Genomic DNA, 24,981 nt, shown 5'->3' with positions numbered 1-24,981 from the left:
TGCAAGTTTTCGTGTGTGTGAGAGAGAGTACATTGTTTCATAAGTGAGTCTGCAGCAGAAATTCACCTTATTTTAGACACACATGCTATCTTCTTCCCCATATCAGCTTCACCAGAAACCTGTTTTTTCCTGGTTTGCTTCAGAAGACATTTGTGCAGAGCACTGATCGGCCGGCCAATCTGTCAATCATGAAACCACTTAACATTCTCACAGCAAGTCTGTATGCAATGCTGATTGTCTGACCTTGGTATCAGTCATGAGATCCGTACTCAAAGTAGATCTTCAAGTGGGGGAAAAACATTTGCATTTATGGCAGCGTCTAGTCTCAGCTTCAGGACAAAGATGCTTGCTTCCTTGGTCATTTTGTGGTTTTATTTTATGACTTTGATTTAAATTGTACTTGTTTTAATTGTGACATTTGGGGGGGGGGGCATTTCACGATGATGACCTAGGAACAGGAGGAGGACAAAGTGTGCTTAGATTGCTTATGGGTTAAAACAGCCACTCAAGAGTTGCAAAAACATTTCCTGTTTTACATCTTCATCCCAAGCATACCTTCTTGTTAGCAAGTGTCACAAAAGCTGGACTCTGTTCTTTCATTGCAAATATGCTTGTCAATATGGTGTCAGACTGCTAAACAAGCTCATCAGCAAGTGGGTTGTTGTGTGTGTGTGTGTGTGTGTGTGTGTGTGTGTGTGTGTGTGTGTTGGGGTTTTTTGGGGGGGTGGGGGGGTTTGCAGAACATCATTTATTAGCTGCAACAAAGGGTTACAAAACCAGGCTTTTTGAGTTTACTTGCATTGTGACACCCTCTAGTGAGCCTTATGTTTTCTGTTGCTAATCAGAGCATGATAAACTGTGAGTCAGTCCACAGCTGGCTTTATGAAACCTAAAGCAGAAAGGAGCCTGAAAGTCAGAATTACTGCAGGAGCAGAATATGCCACCGACCCTTCTCACAAAGCAAGACCACCCAGCTTTAAGATGACGAGTCTCCTGCTTGTCCTACTGTCGGCCACATTTTCGTACGGATTGCCCATTTTTTCAGGGAAGCAAAGTGAAGAACAAAAAAGACAGCTTGCACAGGTAACAAACGTGATCAGCCCCTGAGAAACTTGGAGGTCATTGCTAGTGCGTGCCTTTCCAATTCTAAGTCCAGGGCCCTTCCTGCAGAGGCAAGGCTTGAGCCTAAGGATACTTCTGGCAGGTCTTTTGGGGCAGGGGCGAAGACTTGTGTGGCTGATCAGGAACGGCAGTTCTTCTGAGGTAGTGTGGTGTCTAAGAAATGGACCTGCAAATAAGGAGGTCCCTGGTTCAAAGCTCACCTTTGTGATGCAGGTGGTCTGTAGCAAGCCACTATCACCCAATCTCACTCCCTACATCTGCAATACGACAATTATACTGGATTAATTTGTTGCAGAGTTGTTGTAAGAGATTGTACTGGAAGCACTGTGAGTCCCTGAAAGTGCTCAGCATTGTAATCTGTTGATGTTGTTGAGGCTGATTTGAAGAAATCACTGAAGGACTTTCTTGCGCCTAAGTGCTGAAAGGTGATGCGTTCAAATGTCACCTGAGCTTCTTTAGCTAATTATCTTAAGATAATATAATTAGAATTACATGCAAGTACCAAATAGGCCTAGGATTTGAAAATGTGATGTGTAAAATATTGTGTTAAAGTTAAAAATGAAAAGAAAGTAAGATGTTAATTGACCGAGTAAATTTTATGGGGAAATCGTTTTGGAAAACTGTTACAATGATTTATATGGAAACTCAGCCAGGGAGATTCGAGGAAGTCACCTAACAATGTTAACAAAAGTGGAATTATTATAATCAGGATAAATGTTTGTTGGTTTGTTTGATTTTCTTTTTCCTGTTTGTTATAAATTTGGAAAATTAATAAAAAAAAATGGGGGGGGGAAACAACAAATGTCACCTGAGCCTTGTGGTCTCAGTAGATCATAGATTCATTGAGTTGAAAGGGACCACAAGGGTCAACTCATCCACCCTCCTGCAATGAAGGAATTTTTCGCCCGACGTGGGGTTTGAACCCGCAACCCTGAGATTAAGAGTCTCATGCTCTACTGACTGAGCTATCCAGCCGATGATCAGTCCACTGTAATCTCCATCCTTCTTTTGCGCTAGATGATCATCTATACTACAACCACTTCTAAGTAGAGACATTATTTTCACACACACACCCGTTTCCTCGTTCTTCCCCTTCTTTTTCTTTGTGCTTTTCGTTCAGGGACGAACGAAGTGTCTGTGGATGTGGGTTGGAGTTATTATTTTGGTGCACACGTAAATTCTTTGAACACCGTTCAAAAGATCAGTCTCACTTTCCTGATCACTACTGTGTTTCACTTTTGTTCTCAGTATTTCAGATTTTCTCAATGTTGCACCTAGATTAAATGATTGGTGGGGTGGGAGGAATGCCTAAATAAAATGCAACTGGGGGGTGATTATCCTGGCCTCAGCACCCTTTCTGGTATTATTGCTTACCCTGGGACTTTGAAGATAGGAAAGGTTAAAAATGAAATAATTACTGTATATTAAACCCCTCTTTTTGGCAATCCTGTTCACTCACCTGCAAAGAATTCCTAGTCACCTATAGCGACCAGGCTTGAATAAATGACTGGTGTAAGCCATTAACCACTTTGCCGGTGGCTCCTGTCGCCCACCCTCTGGGATCATGGAAAGACAGACTCCTAACCGTTTAGGCTACAACCTTTTTTTTTTGTACCCATTTGCAAGGCTGGTATAATAGACCAAAGCAAAGAGGGTGGGGCCCAAAAACAGGTGGGTGGGACCAAATAATTTGTGGGTGGGGCCAAAGGACAGTGTTAAAAAAAGGAGAGATGTAGGATTTGCCTTCTTTCTGTGATTATAATTAGTTTTATACTCTTCTTAATATTGTGATTTATTGTTTTAATCTGTCATGGGAATTTTGGGTGAACATCAAGTAATTGATTATAATGACCAGGAGGGGAACTTGTCACAGGAGGAGGGGAGACCCCTATTCCTCTTCACCAGCCAGAAGAGTTTTATGTACCGTTGCTGTAAGCCACTTTGATTTTTTTAAAAAAATAAATGAAATAAAATATATAAATATGTTTATAAATAATAAATGGATCCTAAACAACCATGCAGTTGTTGTTGACTTTATGCTGTATTTTTTCTTAACATTAGCAGTACAGAAAATTTTTCTAGTTAAATAAATTATAGACACTCATGGTTCCTTCTAATAATAATGATGATGATGATGATGATGATGTAAAATCAGCAGAGGTGATCAAATAATAACTAGAGAGGATTTCATTTATTTGTTTAATATTCCTAAGAAATTGTTATTTGTTCCTTGGAAATTGCAAAACTCTTCATATTCTAATGCAGAAATCACAACAGGTGGGGGGGGGGGTAGTTTTTATAAGGCCCCTTCCCAATCCTGTAGCAAATTTACTATTATCTCTTTTTATCAGGAATATCTAAATCAGTTTTATGAGCAGGAAAATGAACCACAACAACGAGGCTGGAAAAGCAATAAATCTTCCTTTGTAGAGAAAATCCAACAAATGCAAGGATTTTTTGGACTAAACGTAACCGGAATGATAGACGCTGACACCATGAAAGTGATGGAGCAACCCAGATGTGGCGTACCTGATATTGGACAGTACGTCCTGGCCCTTCCTGGGTGGGAGAAAACCAAGCTTACATACAGGTAACAATTTTGGGTGGCAGTTAGGATGAATCATGGGAGGTGTGGGAGATTCTCTATTCCGAATGGTAACATGCACATCTAGGATGGATCTAGGCCAGGCATCCCCAAACTCAGCCCTCCAGCTGTTTTGGGACTACAACTCCCATCATCCCTAGCTAACAGGACCAGTGGTCAGGGATGATGGGAACTGCAGTCCCAAAACATCTGGAGGGCCGAGTTTGGGGGTGCCTGATATAGACACATTTTTAAAAAGTGATTCAATTAAACGCGTTGTAAACTTCATACAGGGAAATCCCATTGGCAAAAGACGGGACTCCACAGCACCATCTAGTGTCATGGTGTTATAACACATATAAAGGGCTTTATCTTTACGAATGTAGCTGAGTCCAGAGTAAAGAACAATAGCCAAAGGAACATGGGGAGTTGATTTATACTGAGCCAGACCATCAACTCATCTAGTTCAAGATCATCCACACTGGCTGGCAGTGGCTTTCCTGGTTTCCAGGGGCGCATCTACACTTGTGGTTTATAACGTTTAAAATGTGTTATTAAAATGGGACACCAGAGGGTGCTGCAGAGCAGTGAGCCACCGGCAAAGGGAAACTGCATTAAACGTTATGAGAATGTTATATCTACAGTCCTATATGGAGATGTTGGGGATTGAACCTGTGAATTTTGTATGCAAGGCAAATGCTCTATCACTGAGCCACAGCCCTTACCCGGCCTGTGTATTTAAGATGCCCTTCAGTGCCCTACTTAAATTGCTTTGGAATGATTCTTAGACAACTTGTCCTTAGTCTTAGACTTGCTTTCCATGACCATTGCTTCCATAGTGGAATCAACCCAGGAGAAGGGCTCGGCTTCAGTGGATTTTGACATGCTAACCTGCTCTTGTGAATACACCTGCATAGACTAATTAACTACCTGTTCCTATTAGTTAGAAGTAACTTCTGCTGAATTTGATGAGTTTTACTCTCCAGTAAGTGTGTTTATGAAGCAGGGCTGGCCCAAGACATTTTGGCATCTGAGACTACAAATGGGCTCCCCTTCCTCCCCACCAGTGAAGAAGGGATGAGCGGAGATCTACATTGGCAACAAGGATGGAATAAAGATCTATACTGAGATCTGCTGCCCTGTGGTTGCCTGGCTTTGCCTTCTGGTGGGCCAGCCCTGCTGCAAAGCAAAAATCCTAAGCACACAACTGCTTGGGTAGCCTAGGGCTTGCTGATTGGAAGGTCGGAGGTTCAAATCCCTGCGACGGGGTGAGTTCCCGTTGCTCGGTCCCAGCTCCTGCCAACCTAGCAGTTCGAAAGCACGTCAAAGTGCAAGTAGATAAATAGGTACCACTCCGGTGGGAAGGTAAGCAGCATTTACGTGCGCTGCTCTGGTTTTGCCAGTAGCGGCTTAGTCATGCTGGCCACATGACCCGGAAAAACTGTCTGTGGACAAATGTTGGCTCCCTTGGCCAGTAAAGCAAGATGAGCGACACAACCCCAGAGTCGTTCGCAACTGGACTTAACTGTCAGGGGTCCTTTACCTTTTTTTTTTTTTAATGCATCAGATTGATTAGTAAGACTGCAATAATTAAACACATTTACTTGCGTATGTGGGCTTATTTCTGATTAAACGTGCATAGGAACAGATGATTAATCCTGCTGGCTGCATCAGAACGCAGTCAGCAGAAAGCTGGAACATATACAAAACCAGTTAATTGCAACAAAATGTTGGAGGGGTGATGGAGATCAGCTTAAATTCATCACATTTGATTCAACAACAACAACAACAACAACAACAACATCAAGTCATGTGAATTGGGCCCATATTCTGGAACTGATCAAAAGTGAAATCTGGCAGAAATCAAAAGCTGCTTGGCAACTTTTCCAGCCCATCTCCGAACTTAATTAAAATCTTCAGTTCTTAAAAGCTCGTCGTGGATTGTGACAGCAACAATAAGGATGAGGGTGAAACCATTTCTTGCATTTTATTCCTTTAGGATTGTGAATTACACCCCTGATATGAAACAAGCTGATGTGGACACATCTATCCAAAAGGCGTTTGAAATTTGGAGTGCAGTGACTCCTCTGACTTTCAGCAGGGTTTACGAAGAGACAGCAGACTTCTATATTGTGTTTGTAACTGGAGGTAGTATATGAGATTCGTTGAACTCTTTCCATTGCTATAGCAGTACATGAATAATGACTCCTCCCTATGCTTTCGATCAGCACATGGCAACTGTCCTCGGCGTTTTGACGGTCCTCTGGGAGTCCTCGGTCATGCGTTCCCCCCTAGCGACCCCTTTCGTGGAAACGTCCACTTGGATGACGACGAAAATTGGACTGCCAGCTTAGTCCGTAAGTTGAACAAGGGTCCCTTGCAGAAATGATGGCTCCACGTAGGGTTGATTGGGGTGAGGTGGGGAACTTCAGGTCTAGAGGCCCAGTGTAGCCTTCCATGCCTCTCTGTCTATACCACGGGGATCTTTCTTCAATCCTTGAGAGAAAACATAAAGTGAAACTTAAATGAGAAAAATGGAAATTTTGTTGGGCAGCCAAGCACACCCTTCAAATAGGAACCTTTAGAATTTTCATTCCCTCCTTAGTTCAGGTTAAAGGTTATACAGTTGTACCTCAGGTTAAGTACTTAATTCATTCCAGAGGTCCTTTCTTAACCTGAAACTGTTCTTAACCTGAAGCACCACTTTAGCTAATGGGGCCTCCTGCTGCCGCCGCACCGCCGGAGCACGATTTCTGTTCTCATCCTGAAGCAAAGTTATTAACCTGAAGCACTATTTCTGGGTTAGTGGAGTCTTTAACCTGCAACCTATGTAACCTGAGGTACCACTGTACTGGAATGCAAATCCATAGCAAGTTGTGGTATGCATTATAAATACATTTTAAATATTTGCTATATTCTCCATCTTCATCCAAGCAATCGTGGACACACTTACTTGAGAGTAAGACCCATGGAATTCAGCGGGAGGCAGAACACACGTCAGGCTGCACATGTAACTTGTCTTTGCACACTTGTTTCGTCATTTAGAATTCAACCTGATGCTTGTTGCTACTCATGAGATTGGCCACGCCCTCGGCCTTGCACATTCTGGCGACCCAAGAGCACTGATGTTCCCCAATTACAAACTCATGGAGCCCATCGATTTCCCACTCACCCAAGATGATATTGATGGCATTCAGGCCATCTATGGTAAGACAAGTGAAGAAGTCCAAAACACGTGGTAATAACCAAGAGCATAATATCAACATCTCTAAAGTTAGAATGTATGCATAGAATCCTAAGTTGTGCGTACAAATTTTTTTCTCCAGTGAGTTGAAAAGGACAGTTGTGTGTGTGTGTGTGTACACACACTTCCAGAACACACACACTTCCACTCAGGCCCACGCAGAGGGGAGGGCATATGGGTACACTTGCCCAGGTCTTGGAGGGCTAAACAATCCGGGGCACCCTCCCAGGCAGTGGCGTAGCGTGGGGGGTGCAGGGGGGGCCGGCCGCACCGGGCGCAACATCTGGAGGGGGGCGCGCTCGTACTCGCAGCTCTCTCCCCCTACCTGGCTCACTCACTCTAGAGGGCGCAAATTACTTGCCTTGCCCCGGGTGCTGACAACCCACGCTACGCCACTGCTCCCAGGGGCCTGCCGGATTTATGCTGTAATGTCAAGAACAAGACTCCCACCCTGGGCCTCATATAAGCTCTGCACAGCCTGCTTCCACTACAGTGGTACCTCAAGTTAAGAACTTAATTTGTTCTGGAGGTCTGTTCTTAAGCAGAAACTGTTCTTAACCTGAGGTACCACTTTAGCTAATGGGGCCTCCCGCTGCCACCGTGCCGCCACCACACGATTTCTGTTCTCATCCTGAAGCAAAGTTCTTAACCCGAGGTACTATTTCGGAGTTAGTGGAGTCTGTAACCTGAAGTGTCTGTAACCTGAAGCGTCTGTAACCCGAAGTACCACTGTATTGGAATAAAACTTGTGGGTTAAGGTGGATGGCTTCTGCAGTTGCTGTAGTAGCAAGTAGCCTGTTTGAGCCAAATGGTCAGGGGCAGACTCCGATCTTTCAAATTTTAGCGGCACCCTGTGCAAGCTCAGAATTCAGTGCCCCTTCCTCCCAATTCAATTCTTCTCAATTCACTATGCCATGGTTGTGGTGTCCTGTGGCGCCCCCTAGGCTCAGAGCCCAGTGTGGCAGAACTGACCACAATGCCCTAAATCTGCCTCTGCAAATGCTGAAATTCCAACATGTGAGGCTGAGTCACATGGCCACATGAACACTGTAACTTTAAAGCACAGTTTGAACAGTCTCCGTCGGAAGGTTGTAGACTCTCCTTTCATGGAGGTTTTTAAGCAGAGGTTGGATGGTCATCTGTCATAGATGCTTAAGCTGAGATTTCTGCATCGCAGGGAGTTGGACCCTTGAGGTCCCTTCCATCTCTATGGTTCTATGAAACACATTCTTTCCCTCAGAGAATTCTGGGTGCGGCAGTTTGTTAATGGTTCCTGGGAATCGCCACTCTCTGAGGTATATACTACAGCGCCCAGAATTCTTTGAGCTAGAAAATGTGCTTTAATGTATGTGCGTAGCCTATGAATTATTTGAAGAGCAACTGTAATCAACAAATTACGCTAGTAGGACTCCAAGAAGTTTTGTAAGGAGAAATATACGAAGTGTTACAAAGTAGAAAAAGATAGAGATATTGGTTATGAGTTTGAAATGTAATAGGGATGATGAGAAATGCATACTGAGAGATTAGATGGGAAAATTTTCAGACAGGATTGATGGAAGTCAAAAATTTGAATAAGATGTAAAAGTATGTTTAATTACGGTTGAAAATGATATGTTAAAAAAAACTAATAAAAATTATATAAAAATAATAATAAAGTATACGAGTAGCCACAATCCATCTGAGAGGAGGAGCTGCTGGTGGTCCGGCATGTGAGCTAGAAACACCTTGTAAAGGTAAAGGTCCAGTCGTGACCGACTCTGGGGTTGTGGCACTCATCTCACTTTATTGGCCAAGGGAGCCGGCGTACAGCTTCCGGGTCATGTGGCCAGCATGACTAAGCCACTTCTGGCGAACCAGAGCAGCGCACGGAAGCGCCATTTACCTTCCCGCCAGAGCGGTACCTATTTATCTACTTGCACTTTGATGTGCTTTCGAACTGCTAGGTTGGCAGGAGCAGGGACCGAGCAACAGGAGCTTTCACCCCGTCGCGGGGATTCAAACCGCTGACCTTCTGATCAGCAAGTCCTAGGCTCTGTGGTTTAACCCATAGCGCCATCCGCATCCCATAGAAACACCTTGTGCAAAACCTCAAATTCTGTTGGTCACAATGCTGCAACTGTCCAGCCTTCTGCACTTATTTGCCTGCTTGAGAGGTGATAGGATAAGCCCAAGTTCAAATCCCCATGACGAAGCTCCCTGGAGAGCCTCAGGCCAGGTACAATCTCTCAGCATAACCTACTTCGCAGGATTGTTGGGCAGATAAAATGAAGGAGGACCACATCTATCACCTTGTACTTTGGGGAGGAGAGGTAAGTATTGTCGGCAAGGGGTTGAAATGGTCCTCCTTATTTTTAGGACCATCGCGAAATCCACCCAAAAAGCCAGTGAAGCCATCAGTCCCTAAGGCCTGTGATCCAAAAATGACTTTTGATGCCGTCACTACGATGCGAAGAGAAATCATTTTCCTACGGGGCAGGTAAGTACAAGCACCCTTGGAATCTGTTTAAAAACTGAAGTTTGCATTTTCCCCGTGGCCTGAATATGCAGACAAGTGTATGGATGGACAGCTGTAGCGATTCTTCTAATTAATTAAAATCATCATGATAGAAATGCATGTAATAACGTTGAATAGAGTATGTGCATATGAAGAAAAAGCACTTATAAATGACACACACACACACACACACACACACACACACACACACACATACACACACAAGATGCAACCCAGCAGGGACCTTGTCCGTGAGGGATGAGCTGGTAGTCTCACTGCAACTATGTCCCCAAGTACTTTACCTTTCCTTTTAGGAGTAAATTGTATCCATTCATTCATAAGAGCTGAGTGGGGACTAGACCTCCTCCTTGCCCTTGATGAGCCCAATCCTATCTTGGTCACACTAGATTGTAGACTTGGGATGGGAAGTTGACAGCTAATCTTGACAGCTACTTAGCATTCACAGAGTGCATTTTTGGTGACTCAAAGACTTCATGTGGTAGCTGGACTTGCTGAAATAGTTGATAATTCCATGTCCCCCACCCAACCTCAAAGGACCGGATTCAAAGCACTGGCACACATTCTAGAATGGACTGCAGGGAAAGGTGCAATGATGCAACACTCCATTGCTAAGAAGGATCCTTAAAAAGCCAATCTAGGAACCAGCCAGATGTTGTTGTTGTTGTTGTTATTTACAATCAGGTAGGTAGCAGTGTTGGTCCGACACAGTCGAAATAAAAAATTAAAAAATAGTCCAGTAGCACCTTAGAGACCAACTAAGTTTGTTCTAGGTATAAGCATGCACATGAAAGCTTATAACTAGAACAAACATGGCTGGTCTCTAAGGTGCTACTGGACTATTTTTAAATTTATTATTTACAAGACAAACACAAAATAATTCTATTCATTTCAGGCACCTCTGGAGAGTGTATCCCAGTCATTCAGAAGTTGATTTTGAATCAATTTCTACCTTTTGGCCTTCTTTACCATCTAACATCCAAGCTGCTTATGAAAATATGAAAGATCAGCTCCTCTTTTTTAAAGGTAAGCCGCCCTGAAATTATCCTTATTTGTCTTGTTGAAAGTAGTTTCAGCAACTGGTATTCAGAAGCCTCCAAGGTGTTGGCCACTGTTTCCCACAATTGCCAATCAGATGCCTACAGGAGATCTGCACCAACAGGGTGCAGGGCATGTGGGCAATATCCCTTTCCTTACTTGTGATGCCCAATTGGACACATGCTGCCCTTGAACTTGGGAGTGGTATACAGCCATTGATTGGGAGAACTATTCTACTCTGGAGTACCGGTAAGCATCTGTTTAGTGTGCAGAAGATTCCAGCTTCAACCTCCATCATCTCCAGGTTGAGTTGGGAAAGGATTTTCTGTCGGAATCTCCACTCGGCCAAGCTGATAAAGCTCATCTTCCGGCTGAGTCCTTCAGAATCGCCCTCTGACGAATAATTAATGACCTGAGCCTTTGATAAGGCCTCAGGCACGTTCCCCCATTCAGCAGAGTTTCCAAAGCAGCAGAAATGATGAGGTTTAGGGCTACATGCTATGCTTTATTACTAAGCTGCACGGAGAGCAAAGAAAAATACATCTTCTCCCTGTGAGAGCAGAGAGCAACTGAACAAAGGAACAAAGGAACAGAGAAACCAGTACGTCACATCCATCTCCCTTCTCCCGTGAGACTTCCAATAGCCTGAACTGTCTCTGGAATGTAAACAGAGCCTTGTGACTCTAAGCAGCTGCTCAGTGGCAAACAGAAACTAACATTTTCTGCCTGAAACCTAGAGAGTTATGCCAGTCTCTCTTATTTTCACAGTAGCTGGACCACCTAATCAAGGAGGAAAGCAAGAGGTGGAGGTTTTATTCTCCTATGCCCCCTCTGTCCATCTTACTAGCAATGTGATTGGTGGGACTCTGGGGCGGGGAGTTCTCCTGAAGTCTCCTGCTCTTTTTGGGAGGTGACAAGCAGGGACTTTGCTAGGTAGGTCAGAAAAGGACTATGAGCTTTGCATATGCTCATTTTAATGCATCATTGGAAAATTAAGATGGCAAGTGGCTGAGGTCTCCCTAGTGTGTGCCCAACACTCAATATATAAAGATCCAGACCCGGCACAAAACATCTGAGGTTGGGAGAGGAAGTACCCAGCTGGCGAGTTGGGAAGGGGAAGCTGGGAATCTCTCTACAGGCTGGATTTTCATCCAAGCTGGAGAAGAATTCTGGGCCTTGTAAATCTCAATTTTCATTTTGAGATGGGCTTTCCCAGCTCCCATGTACTGTAAGTTCTCCAGGCCTTGCTCAGGAGAACTTTGCTTTTTCCTCAGCAGACCAACTGGTGCGTACGACATCCCCAGGAAAAAGAGATAGAATAAGCCTTGCTCTCTAGAAGATGTAAACCTACTAGAACTGATTTACACTGTTTTGCAATGATAACATTGACATCTATGTGAGCTTTGTTAAATGTAACCAGAAACTCTTTCACACGACATTTTCCACCTGTTCGAACAGATAATCACTTCTGGGTCTTTAGCGGATTACAGATGCAGCCTGGCTACCCCCAAACCATTGACCATTTGGGCTTCCCACAACGCATTAAGAAAATTGATGCAGCTGCTTTGGATAAAAATACTGGGAAAACCTATTTCTTCGTTGGGAACAAGTACTGGAGGTAAGATTTTTGGGGAATGTATTTTGCAACAGTGCATGGACAGATGTTGCATTAGGCTCTCACAGGGAATGTTCTCCAAAGTCCTAATAGAGGATGTTGTTGTTTAGTCGTTTAGTCATGTCCGACTCTTCGTGACCCCATGGACCAGAGCACGCCAGGCACTCCTGTCTTCCACTGCCTCCCGCAGTTTGGACAAGCTCATGTTGGTAGCTTCGAGAACACTGTCCAACCATCCCGTCCTCTGTCGTCCCCTTATCCTTGTGCCCTCCATCTTTCCCAACATCAGGGTCTTTTCCATGGAGTCTTCTCTTCTCATGAGGTGGCCAAAGTATTGGAGCCTCAGCTTCACAATCTGTCCTTCCAGTGAGCACTCAGGGCTGATTTCCTTAAGAATGGGTGCGTTTGATTTTCTTGCAGTCCATGGGACTCTCAAGAGTCTTCTCCAGCACCATAATTCAAAAGCATCAATTCTTCAGTGATCAGCCTTCTTTAAACTATAGCTTTAACTGTATGGACCTTTGTTGGCAAGGTGATGTCTCTGCTTTTTAAGATGCTGTCTAGGTTTGTCATTGCTTTTCTCCCCTTCATGGATCACTTACTTGCCGTGGCGAAGGGGCTTGAATAACTCAGAGAAGCTATGAGTTATGCCGTGCAGGGCCACCCAAGATGGACAGGTCATAGTGGAGAGTTTTGACCAAAAGTGATCTACCTGGAGCAGGAACCGGCAAGCCACTCCAGTATCCCTGCCAAGAAAACTCCATGGACAAAACAAGAGGCATATAATAGAGGATAATTCTGAATATATCAGTGATCTCACCATGTTTTCTATGCTTGTTTTAGGAAAGGGGAGTGGGGGGGAAATAGCAGCCAAAACAGAAATGATAAAAATGCTATATCTTTACACACTATATGCCTTTCATTCATATTTTTTAGGATGATGTGCTGAACTCACCTTGGTCAGGTTCCCTGCCTGATGTGAACAAACTCGTTTTATCAAATTGTCTTTTTCAGATATGATGAAAACAATCGATCCATGGACAAGGGCTACCCGAGAAAAATAAGAGAAGATTTTCCTGCAATTGGCCAGAAGGTTGATGCTGCCTTTCAGCACAATGGTAAGGAGACTTTTCTGCATAACTTAACACAAGTTAATGTATAGAATCATGGAGCTGGTTGATAATTTCATAGGGAGAGAGAGACCTCATAGGGAGAGAGAGAATGTAGTGACATTCAAGTCATCAGTAAAAAAGTGAATGACACCAGGTTTGCTGATTCAGACAATTTGGTGGCATCAAAGCCCATCAGCCTTGAACGTTTTCAGACACCTTCATGGGATAATTGCATGGCAAACATCACCACGCAGTGGAGAGGAAACCTGATTTGCTAAATCCATCAACCTTCTCCAGTACTGGGAAATTCTGAAGACAAACAAAGGCTGGATCTAGACACATCAAAAAAGTGCTTCAGGAAAACACGTTGTAAACTTTATTATGGGAAATCACGTTGGTGGAAGCCAGGACTCCACAGCGCCATCTGGTGTCCCAGTGTTATAACGCATATAAAGCGCTTTTTCTTTACTAATGTAGCTGAGTCCACAGTTACAGCCACAGGAACAATTTGCAAGGAGTTCAAAATTCTATTTTCTTGCATTTTAAACCCCACCTTTCTTCTGTCATGGTACCCAAAAGTGTTTTGGAACATTGCCTCTGCTGTCTTGACACCAACCCTCCTTAATATAAATCTGCTATAATAATACAATCTCCTTTTGGTTCTAGGATCCTTCTATTTGTTCCGTGGGTCGAAGCAGTGGCAGTTCGATCTGAATGCGAAAAGAGTGATTTGTGTCATGAACAGCAACAGCTGGTTTAGCTGTTAGCATTTTCAAAATCCATTTCCTATAAGGGAAGAAAACATTAACATTTCTGCCAGGACATCAAGAGTCGAGTACATCCAGAACTCTGCAATCTTGAATTCTGTCTTCAAAACAAAATGCCTTTTTCAACAGTCTGTATTTAATCGCTATACATATAAAACAGTGGCAAGACTTTAACTGCCTTTTTATTACTGCGCTAATGTATCTTCCTGAGATGTCCTGTGCAATCCTTTACATATCAGCACAGGAGTAAACCCCATCGATTTCAGTGAGACTTCCTTTAAGATGAGTGTGTTTAGGCTTGGAACTTTAATGTGTTTACATTCTGAATGGGCTTGCAATAAAACCGGTTCACTGTTACAGTCTACATTTAATGCTTTTTGAATAAGAGGACATCTAAAGTACTAAATTCTGAGGGGTTTTTTCATTTAAAAAAATGAAAAGCAATTTACGAAACTGCTCTGACATATTACACAACTTTTTCAGATAAAGCACAAAATCCTCGCATTGCAAAATGAGAAATGCAACTGTTCAAAGGGAAGAAAGGAAAGGTTATAGGAAATTAGAGGTTGGGGCAGCTTTCGGTCATAAGTGATTCAGTTTGTACTGGGAAAGTTTAGGAGAGAAGACACACAAGGGAAAGATGAAAAGACAGTTCAGAACAAACACTGCGTATGTATCTGAAATGTGCATGGTGTAAAACGATCCTCTAATCGCTTTCATATGCTTCAAGGAACAATTTTCAGGGGCTTATGGCTGGATCGGATGAACAAGGGTGCCTTTATCATCAAGTTTCACTAAGGCAAGTACACCCATTCACACTTATTGACTGTGGATCAGTGGCTGCCACAAGCAGAAGCTATTCTAAGTGGCAGATATTGCAAAGCAGTGAGGTGTTTGCATACGTTAGGAAACTTTCAACACCTGAAAATGGGTTGCTATAGCGAAAATTACCTAATCCCCATGGTAAACCAAATATCATGTGGTTAACAGCTGTGCTTTGTGCAACAGTTTGGAACAAGGTCCCAATCCAGCTAAACTTGCAGCAACTCATAGGAACATAGGGATGCTGCCTTATCCCTAGTTAGACCATTGGTCCCTCTATCTACTTGAAGATGCCTGGGATTGAACCTGCGACCTTGTGCATCCAAAGCAGGGACTCTTTCACTGAGCTATGGCCCTTCCCTTCCTCAGTCCTGCCCATGTCTACCCAGAACCAATCCCTGTTGAGTTCAATGGGGTATGGGATTAGAGCTTTATTCCCCTTGGAACCAATGGAACAAAACTTAGCTTTCCTGCATTATTCCTATGTTAGAATGGCCCCAAGAGGTTCTCACAATAGCTTACAAAAGACTCCCAGACTAAAACTGCACTCAAATCCGGCACAGGAGCAGAAGCTGCATGGTGTCCATATGGAACTGGGATTCTTCAGGCGCCTACCAAAGTCTTTTGAGTCAGCTGGATCTCGCTCAGCCTGCGATGGAACTGCCTTGCTGGCAATTGATGGTTGCCAATCAACACATCCCTCTGGGGTCCTCTGAGGCAAGGGAATAAGGCTAAGCAGCTGGATCCTGCTCAGCCCATGATGGAAGCAGCTTCTGTTGCTGACAGCTGGCAGGTAACAATTCATCTGGGGTAAGGGAGTGTGGCTGAGCAGCTGGATCTCATTCATCCCCATAGTGTCAACATTCCCAGTTAAGTAGCTGTGGCTGCATTTGCTCATTTATCCCTCCATCTATTGTTTTCATCATTGTCTGTAAGCTCCTCAAGGGAAGGACCTCTGCCCTTTTGCCTGTGTACTTCTGAAAATGTGCTGGGTAATAATAAATCATAAAATAAGTTTCAAAGGCACTTTGTCGTAACCGATTGTAGCTGGGCTGGGACTGGTAGTTATAAGGAAGCTACAAGTGATGAGGAATGGTTGGAGGAGCTGGGTAGGATGAGATTGGAAAAGAGGAGACTGGGAGAAGATACGATAGCCATCTTCAAATATCTCAATAGAAGATGGAGCAAGCTTGTTTTCTTCTGCTTCAGAGAGGTTAGAGCTCAAACCAATGGCTTCAAGTTACAAGGGGATTCTGACTTAACTTCAGGAAGAACTTTTTTTAAAAAAAAATATTAAGAATTTCAGCATAACAAATTATCAAAACATATCATCTTCATCCCCCCCATTTTTCCCTCCCCTCCTCCCTAAGAAAAACCCTCCCCAAGACTTCCCTCAGCTCCTCTCTCTGATTTTTCAGCACTTGTTATTCTCTGCATATTGTAAAATTGTAAAGATCCTTAAATTATCTGTCTATTATGTTAACAATCAATAAATTTGTGTATGTTTATTCAAAACCTGCCAAGGAGTTCAATTCATTTTGTTGTTTTTTTAAGTAGATTATAAAAAGTTCCCATTCTTCTTTAAAGTCACAGTTGTCCTTGCCTCGCAGTTTGTATGTCAATTTCGCCAGTTCTGCATAGTTCATCAATTTCTCTTGCCACTGTTCCTTTGCCGGGGTTTCCTCATTCTTCCATCCTTGTGCTATTAAGACTCTTGCTGCCGTTGTCGCATACATGAATAAATTCTTTATTTTCCTTGGCAGGTCTTTTCCTACAATCCCTAACAAAAATGCTTCTGGTTTTTTTTTTACAAATGTTAATTTAGACATTTTCTTCAACTCATTATATATCATAACTTCAGGAAGAACTTTCTGATGGTAAGAGCTGCTCTACAGTGGAATGGTCTCCCTAGGGAGGTTGTGGACTTTCCTTCCTTGGAGGTTTCTAAGCAAAGGTTGGATGGCTAATTGTCATGGATGCTTTAGCCGAGATTCCTGCATTGCAGGGGGTTGTACTAGAGGACCCCCGAGATCCCTTCCAAGTCCACAATTCTATGATAATAGGCAAGCTACCCACTTACTGGGTTTGAGATACTGGAAGGTGCTGTGTTTCTTGTCACCTTCACTGAATTATCTTAACAGCATCTGCAGGGCAGAGCTTAGAGAGCTGGGCTAATCTTTAGGCCTCTTCAGTTGTTAGCCTCCCACAACCCCTGGCGTCATGTCCTCTGCAGCCATGCCCCGTCATGTAATCTTACATAAATTTAAGGTGTAATTCTGCCTACTCCCAGATGAAACACCGTGTTTGATTAGCCAGATGAATCCTCTAAAAAAGAACAATTACCTATACAATTACAGCTCAGTCATGGCTTTTTATGAGTCATGGCTATTGCTATTTTCTAAAGGAAAAAAATGTGTTTAGGAGCAACTCGGAGTGGGAGATTAAATAGCATTGTAAGCAATTGCTATTTAAACAACCCTCTCACTCTGCAAATGGCTCGCTTCTATTCGTGACCAAACATGTACGTTGATGTCAAAAGAGTGAAGCAAGATGCAGGAGTCAGTCGTCACTTTGACTGCTCCGGGCTAGGAAAGACGTGTTTCATGTGCATATTGAAGCCAACTTTGCGCTCAGGTGGATGAGGAACTTGCACGACAAATTCCAATCCGTCTGTTGGGGCCCAATGAAACTGCAAGTGCGTGCAGTTAAACGATGGAACTGCCTTCCACAAGGAGGCAGTGATGGTCACCAGCTTTAAAGGTAAAGGTAAAGGGACCCCTGATCATTAGGTCCGGTCGTGACCAACTCTGGGGTTGCGGCGCTCACCTCACTTTATTGGCCGAGGGAGCCGGCGTACAGCTTCCAGGTCATGTGGCCAGCATGACTAAGCCGCTTCTGGCGAACCAGAGCAGCGCACGGAAATGCTGTTTACCTTCCCGTCAGAGTGGTACCTATTTATCTACTTGCACTTTGATGTGCTTTCGAACTGCTCGGTTGGCAGGAGCAGGGACCAAGCAACGGGAGCTCACCCTGTCGTGGGGATTCGAACTGCCAACCTTCTGATTGGCAAGCCCTAGGCTCTGTGGTTTAATGCACAGCGCCACCCGCGTCACCAGCTTTAGATGGCTTTAAAACAGGAATAGACCGATTCGTGGAGGAGACGACTATCAAAGGCCACTAGGCATAATGGCTTTGCTCTGCCTCTACTCCTGAATACCAGTTGCTGGAAACCTCAGGAATCACAGGATCCTAAAATAATAGAGTTGGAAGGGACCCTGAGGATCACTTTGGTCCAACCCCCTGCAATGCAGGAAAATGCAGCTGTCCCATACAGGGATCAAACTTGCAACCTTGGCAGTTTCAGCACCACTCTCTAACCCTACTGAGCTATCCAGGCTTGAGAGTGCTCTTGTGCTCAGGTCTTGCTTGAGGGTTCCCCACAGGCATCTGGTGGCCCCCTGTGAGAATAGGATGCTGGACTAGATGGGCCATTGGCCTGATCCAGCAGACACTTATTATGTTCTTATGTACTGATTAGCTGTCTGGGAGAGGGAACAGGGAGCCGGATGCAGTACCATTGCACCCGGCTGCCCTCCAACCCCCCAACTGGTTGTGCCGCAGCTGCTTCTACAGAGCTACAGATGGGATGCGGGGGGTGGCACTGTGGGTTAAACCGCAGAGCCTAGGACTTGTCAATCAGAAGGTCGGCAGTTCAAATCCCCGCGACGGGGTGAGCTCCCGTTGCTCGGCCCCTGCTCCTGCCAACCTAGCAGTTCAAAAGCACATCAAAGTGCAAGTAGATAAATAGGTACTGCTCCGGCGGGAAGGTAAACGGTGTTTCCGTGCGCTGCTCTGGTTCACCAGAAGCGGCTTAGTCATGCTGGCCACATGACCCGGAAGCTGTACACCGGCTCCCTTGGCCAATAAAGCAAGATGAGTGCTGCAACCCCAGAGTCGGCCACGACTGGACCTAATGGTCAGGGGTCCCTTTACGTTTACCTTTTACAGTTGCTCTGCCTCCTTTTACATTTAGCCTTCCTAGCTGAATGGATGACAAAACCGAAGAAAGTTGCAGAAACGTTATATAAGCTATACCAGTGATAAAGTCTTCCAGGCATTGTTCAACTCCAATTGTCATCAGCCCTAGCTAGCATTCCCAGTATCCAGGAATTTTTGGAAACCAACAGCTTCTGGAAAGCACCAGATTCCCTATCCATCATCTACATGACTAGGGGAAATATTTAACTACTGCTGCATCCGTTATATGTGGTGTGTTGTTTTCAGTGGTGCTGATCACTAGATCAATGTTTTCGGGGTTTTTAATGAGTAAATAAAAATTGTTAAAAGTACAGGAAACCTGTGCAACAAATGCCTTTCTTGGTCTTGGTGGAAAGCCATGTTCTTTTTTGGACATAAATGCCTGACTAGACAATCCCTGCAAAAATATAGCATGCAAAAATATTAGAAGGGGGCGGTGTCATCGCTGAGCATTTTAGCATGCAAAAGAATAAACAGGTTGATTTTCAGAAAGCACTATGGACATCGTCAGTGCCAATAAGAATTTCCTCCGGTTCTGTGTGTTATATGAAGATCTTCCTCTGCCACCTAGTGGGCTTGTTTATTCCAAAATTCTTTCACCATTTGGCCAGTCTAAGCCACTGAAATGTGTTCCATGCAGAGGCAGGAATTCGATACTTCTGAATCTCCCCTTTCTCGACCTTTGATTCTTTTCTGTGATCAGAAAAAAGAATGGAGTCTGGGTGTATTTGCAAATATATAATTTTGCTAATGCATTCTGATTGCAAATGTTGACTTAGGGTTGATCGGACATGTTGTTGCATAGGAATAAAAAGGTAAAGGTACCCCTGCCCGTACGGGCCAGTCGTGTCCGACTCTAGGGTTGTGCACTCATCTCACTTAAGAGGCCGGGAGCCAGCGCTGTCCGAAGACACTTCCGGGTCACGTGGCCAGTGTGACGAAGCTGCTCTGGCAAGCAGGCACCAGCGCAGCACACGGAAACGCCATTTACCTTCCCGCTATTAAGCGGTACCTATTTATCTACTTGCACTTAGGGGTGCTTTCGAACTGCTAGGTGGGCAGGAGCTGGGACCAAAAGACGGGAGCTCACCCCGCTGCGGGGATTCGAACCGCCGACCATGCGATCAGCAAGCCCTAGGCACTAAGGTTTTACCCACAGTGCCACCCTTTGCATAGGAATAGAAACAAACAAATGAAAAATCATAAAACTGTAGAACTGTCCAACCCCCTGCAATGAATAGGGACATTGTAGTATGACTTTGTCTTCTTCAGATTTCTTGCCCACCCTTCACCATAAGGTCCCAGGGTGAATATCAATCATTTACTTTTATTTATTTTGTTTCTTTAAAAAGGACTTGCCCACTGCAATTTCATTAAAAAATTATCAAATCCGTTTACAACTGTTATATATGTACAATAAAAACCACATAACAATTTAAAATCACATGTTATCAAACAACTATTACAGATGTTTTATTATATGGAAAAAGTCCATGTCAAGGTAAATGAAGGTACAGTACGGGGATCAGCATTCTTTCTAAGTAAACATGCCAACGGGGGGGAAAGAGAAGAGATAGCAAAAAATCCAACACTGTAATTAAGTTATGGAAATGAAGTTCTCTGCTGTGAATGTTTTCATGTCAAGTGCATAGGCAAGCTTTTTCTTTATTTTGCAAAATAAAGAACTTTTTGCACATTCAAGAGCAAGTGGCCAGACAGATGGCATATTGTTTTCCCCCCATCTTTGCCCCTATATGCTGAGAATGGGCATTATTTACCGTATTTTTCGCTCTATAAGACGCACCAGACCACAAGACGCACCTAGTTTTTGGAGGAGGTAAACAAGAAAAAAAATATTCTGAATCTCAGAAGCCAGAACAGCAAGAGGGATCGCTGTGCAGTGAAAGCAGCAATCCCTCTTGCTGTTCTGGCTTCTGGGATAGCTGCGCAGCCTGCATTCGCTCCATAAGACGCACAAACATTTCCACTTACTTTTTAGGAGGGAAAAAGTGAGCAAAAAATACGGTAAATCTCTTGTCCCTGCTCTGCATATAGTTTCATGGAGGACTATGTAATCCTTGGGTCAGCCCCCAGGTCTGGGGTCAGTGTCTAGAACAGCCTTTCTCAACCTTGGGTCCCAAGATGTTGTTGGACTACAACTCCCATCACCCCTAGCTAGCAAGGCCAGAGCTCAGGGATGATGGGAGTTGTAGTCCAACAACATATGGGGACCCACAGGTTGAGAACCGCTGGCTCTAGAGGGCATTCTTTTATATTAATTTCTGGCTCAAGCCCCATGGCAGCTGCAGCGAGGCTTGGTGAGGCCCGTCCCCTCAAAGTTTTTTTGGGGGGAGCCTCAGCCCTGTCCCATGGGGGGGGGTGAGGGTTGGTGCCTATGATGGCTGTGCATCGGATTTCATTTTATGCTACTCTGCAGTTTCAATATGTTGTTTTTCTTGTGGTTTTTCGCTCCTCCATTTTATGTGAGCGCCTCTGAAAGTCCAGGGGATGAAGACTAGGATTCAAGCGTTCGAAGTAAATAAATAAATGATGGCCTTGTGCCTGTGTCGTTTATTCTCTCTAATATAAAGGTATCTGATCTAATGAAAAGCGTGTAGCATAAAGGGGGAAAAGCACATCACTGAATCATTTTGATCTATGCCTGCATTTCTGGAAGGGCACGTGACCATGACTAAACCTGTGGTTCAGAAATGCAAACATGCCCCAAGGTATAATTACAAGGCCTACAATGGACCGCTGCAAAGGATAGCCTGTCAATTTGTTTGCTTTTTTAGACGCGCTACCAGAAAACAGCTGAGATGGTACATTAAGTGCTAGGATGCGGATGAAAGAATGATACCCGCATCTGAAATGTCAAAATATGCCCTTGGGTGTCATCAAGAGAGTTTCAGGTTATAAGCAACAAACGCATCTTGATGCTGTGGATTCTTCTCATAGATCCTGAACCAGTTGGAATATTCCAAACAGAGGGAAAATATCTATTTTGGGGGCAGGGAGCTGCAGTCTCTGAATTGGATGCAAATAATCCAAGGAGAAAATGCATGCACAGTCCTTCACGAATTCGTGCAGGTGTGCTAACGACAGCTCTGCACAAATGGCCTCTGGAAATGCTCCACTGAATAGAATAGAATAGAATAGAATAGAATAGAATAGAATAGAATAGAATAGAATAGAATAGAATAGAATTTATTATTTCATCTGGCTGGGTTTCCCCAGCCACTCTGGGCGGCTTCCAACAGAGTATTAAAATACAGTGGTCTGTTAAACATTAAAAGCTTCCCTAAACAGGGATGTCTTCTAAAAGTCTGGTAGTTGTTTTTCTCTTTGACATCTGGTGGGAGGGCGTTCCACAGGGCGGGTGCCACTACAAAGAACGCTCTCTGCCTGGTTCCCTGTAACTTGGCTTCTCACAGCGAGGGAACGGCCAGGAGGCCCTCGGCGCTGGACCTATTGCTGCACAGTTGATGAAAGAAGGGAAATTGATGTCATTCTGGAGTAACGTTTACCTCTGGAGTCTGTCACAAGAGCAGGGTACTGATGGGGTGAGAGAGACCTGTATGACTGACCTCTCTTTGGCCTATTTAGTTCAGTATAGTGTAAACTGGCTGACAGTGATTCTCCAGGGTTTGGTGCAGGAATATTCCCAGCCATACCTAGAGACGCCAGGTATTGAACCTTCTGCGTGCCAAGCAAATGTTCTATCACTGAGCTACAAGTCCATGGCGAGTGAAATTGTGGTTGGAAGAATATTCAGATTCCTTCCCCAGTGGCAATATCATCATCATACAAGTATGCCTGATCCATCATAGTAGGGCATAGTAGGGCACAATTCAGGCTATCCCTTTACTCCAGTTCTTTCATTTGTGTATCTCTCTCTGTGTGAGGTGCCAATAGGAGAATGGGGAAACCTAACAGGACTTTCTTGGGCTCCATGATCACTGCAGATGGTGACAGCAGCCACAAAATTAAAAGACGCCTGTTTCTTGGGAGAAAAGCAATGACAAACCTAGACAGCATCTTAAAAAGCAGAGACATCACCTTGCCAACAAAGGTCCGTATAGTTATGGTGCTGGAGTCCCATGGACTGCAAGAAGATCAAACCTCTCCATTCTTAAGGAAATCAGCCCTGAGTGCTCACTGGAAGGACAGATCGTGAAGCTGAGGCTCCAGTACTTTGGCCATCTCAAGGGGGCACAAGGGGGCGACAGAGGACGAGATGGTTGGACAGTGTTCTCAAAGCTACCAGCATGAGTTTGACCAAACTGCGGGAGGCAGTGGAAGACAGGAGTGCCTGGCATGCTCTGGTCCATGGGGTCACGCAGAGTCGGACATGACTAAACGACTAAACAACAACAACAACAACAGGACAGAAGTCGATGACTAGAGAGTAACAGGAGAGGGAAGGATTCAGCTAGGCACTGAATTGTGTCCTAAATACAACCTGCTTGACAAACATTATCTCAGTACAGCGGACGCTCGGGTTGCGAACATGATCTGTGCAGGATGCACATTCACAACCTGCAGCGGCGCATCTGCACACATGTGGGTTGCAATTCAGCGCTTCCGCACATGCACAAAGCACGATTTAGCGTTTCTGTGCATGCGCAACCTCCGAAACCCGGAAGTAACCCATACCGGTACTTCCGGGTTTCGGCAGTGCGTAACCCGAAAAAAGGCAACCTGAAGCATCTGTAACCCGAGGTATGACTGTAATTCTTAAAACAACCCCCTACAGTGCCCTGGTGTTATTATATTCCTACAACAGGATTTCTTTGTTTCTGAGGTACTCAGAAGAAAAGTGCTTAAACAAGAAACCCCAACCTTCCTCTATACCCTGAGAGAGTGGGGATTGTAAATGTGGCCATGCAGGGCTTTCGAGACCCCACAAAGAGCTATTGCAAAATAGTTTCTTCCAGCAGGATGCTGAAACTCAGCTGGAGAGATGTCAACTTCACTTAGAGAAAATGCTGATTTATATGCCAAAGTACCCTATAATTTAGGAGACTGGTAACGGTGCAATGAACCGACAGTTTGCCAATGCATCCAGTATGTGATTTCTTTCCTAGCACACCCAAACCCGGCTATAATTGTAATGGTTGTTCATGGGCATCTTTCAGAATATAACCCAGTAAACTTACATTTAGGATAATTAACAGTAACGGGAGTTTAACAGACTTCAGATTTCTTAAAGAGCAAACACACTTTACCACCCTTCTCCGCAAAGGCAAGTGCTATTTGGACTATTGTTGAGTAACTGATAGCTGAAATTCCAACGCAGCAGACATGTGTAGATGCAATGTCATGCAGTGAAGGCAATCTTTTATTTCACCAAACTTGACTATGTGTTGTGATTGTGAAGTGTCTTTCAGTCATGTGTCATGTGCAGATCACTCTGCCCAACACCGATGTCTCCATTTTGGGTGAAATGCTTGCAGAATGCCACACGCAAGGGTCATCTGTTTACCCATTAGGGATGGGGGAGGGACTTGATTCAGTTCATATTTAAAAACAGAGCTACTAATATGCACTTTCCAGGACAACATGCAAACCAGAACACAACCCTCTTTCAAAATCTGCTTTTCTATGAATTTTTGAAATGCAATTCTGCAGTAATGTAATAGTTGTTGTTGTTCTTGTTGTTTAGTCGTTTAGTCGTGTCCGACTCTTCGTGACCCCATGGACCAGAGCACGCCAGGCACCTCTGTCCTCCACTACCTCCCGCAGTTTGGTCAAACTCATGCTGGTAACCTCGAAAACACTGTCCAACCATCTCATCCTCTGTCACCCCCTTCTCCTTGTGCCCTCCATCTTTCCCAGCATCAGTGTCTTCTCCAGGGAGTCTTCTCTTCTCATGAGGTGGCCAAAGTACTGGAGCCTCAGCTTCACGATCTGTCCTTCCAGTGAGCACTCAGGGCTGATTTCCTTAAGAATGGATGTGTTTGATCTTCTTGCAGTCCATGGGACTCTCAAGTGTCTTCTCCAGCACCATAATTCAAAAGCATCAATTCTTCGGCGATCAGCCTTCTTTATGGTCCAGCTCTCACTTCCATACATCACTACTGGGAAGACCATGGCTTTAACTATACGGACCTTTGTTGGCAAGGTG

General features: G+C 44.3%; 1 protein-coding gene across 1 annotated transcript; it reads left to right on the top strand.

Moving 5' to 3' along the window:
• The first annotated feature begins 761 nt into the window (after positions 1–761).
• On the top strand, positions 762–14,351 carry LOC114595662 (matrix metalloproteinase-27-like). The gene is made up of 10 exons (XM_028726162.2): positions 762–1,083; positions 3,474–3,712; positions 5,706–5,854; positions 5,935–6,063; positions 6,752–6,913; positions 9,306–9,426; positions 10,358–10,488; positions 11,959–12,118; positions 13,130–13,233; positions 13,894–14,351. Exons 1-10 carry the CDS (start codon positions 883–885, stop codon positions 13,992–13,994), a joined length of 1,497 nt encoding a protein of 498 aa, XP_028581995.2. The 5' UTR covers positions 762–882; the 3' UTR covers positions 13,995–14,351.
• Positions 14,352–24,981: the final 10,630 nt, after the last annotated feature.

The sequence above is a fragment of the Podarcis muralis genome, chromosome 4 (genome assembly GCF_964188315.1).
Source record: "Podarcis muralis chromosome 4, rPodMur119.hap1.1, whole genome shotgun sequence".
NCBI classification, from domain to species: domain Eukaryota; kingdom Metazoa; phylum Chordata; class Lepidosauria; order Squamata; family Lacertidae; genus Podarcis; species Podarcis muralis.
The sequence above is the reverse complement of the archived record's forward strand: the minus strand, read 5'-3'. Positions and strand labels throughout refer to the sequence as shown.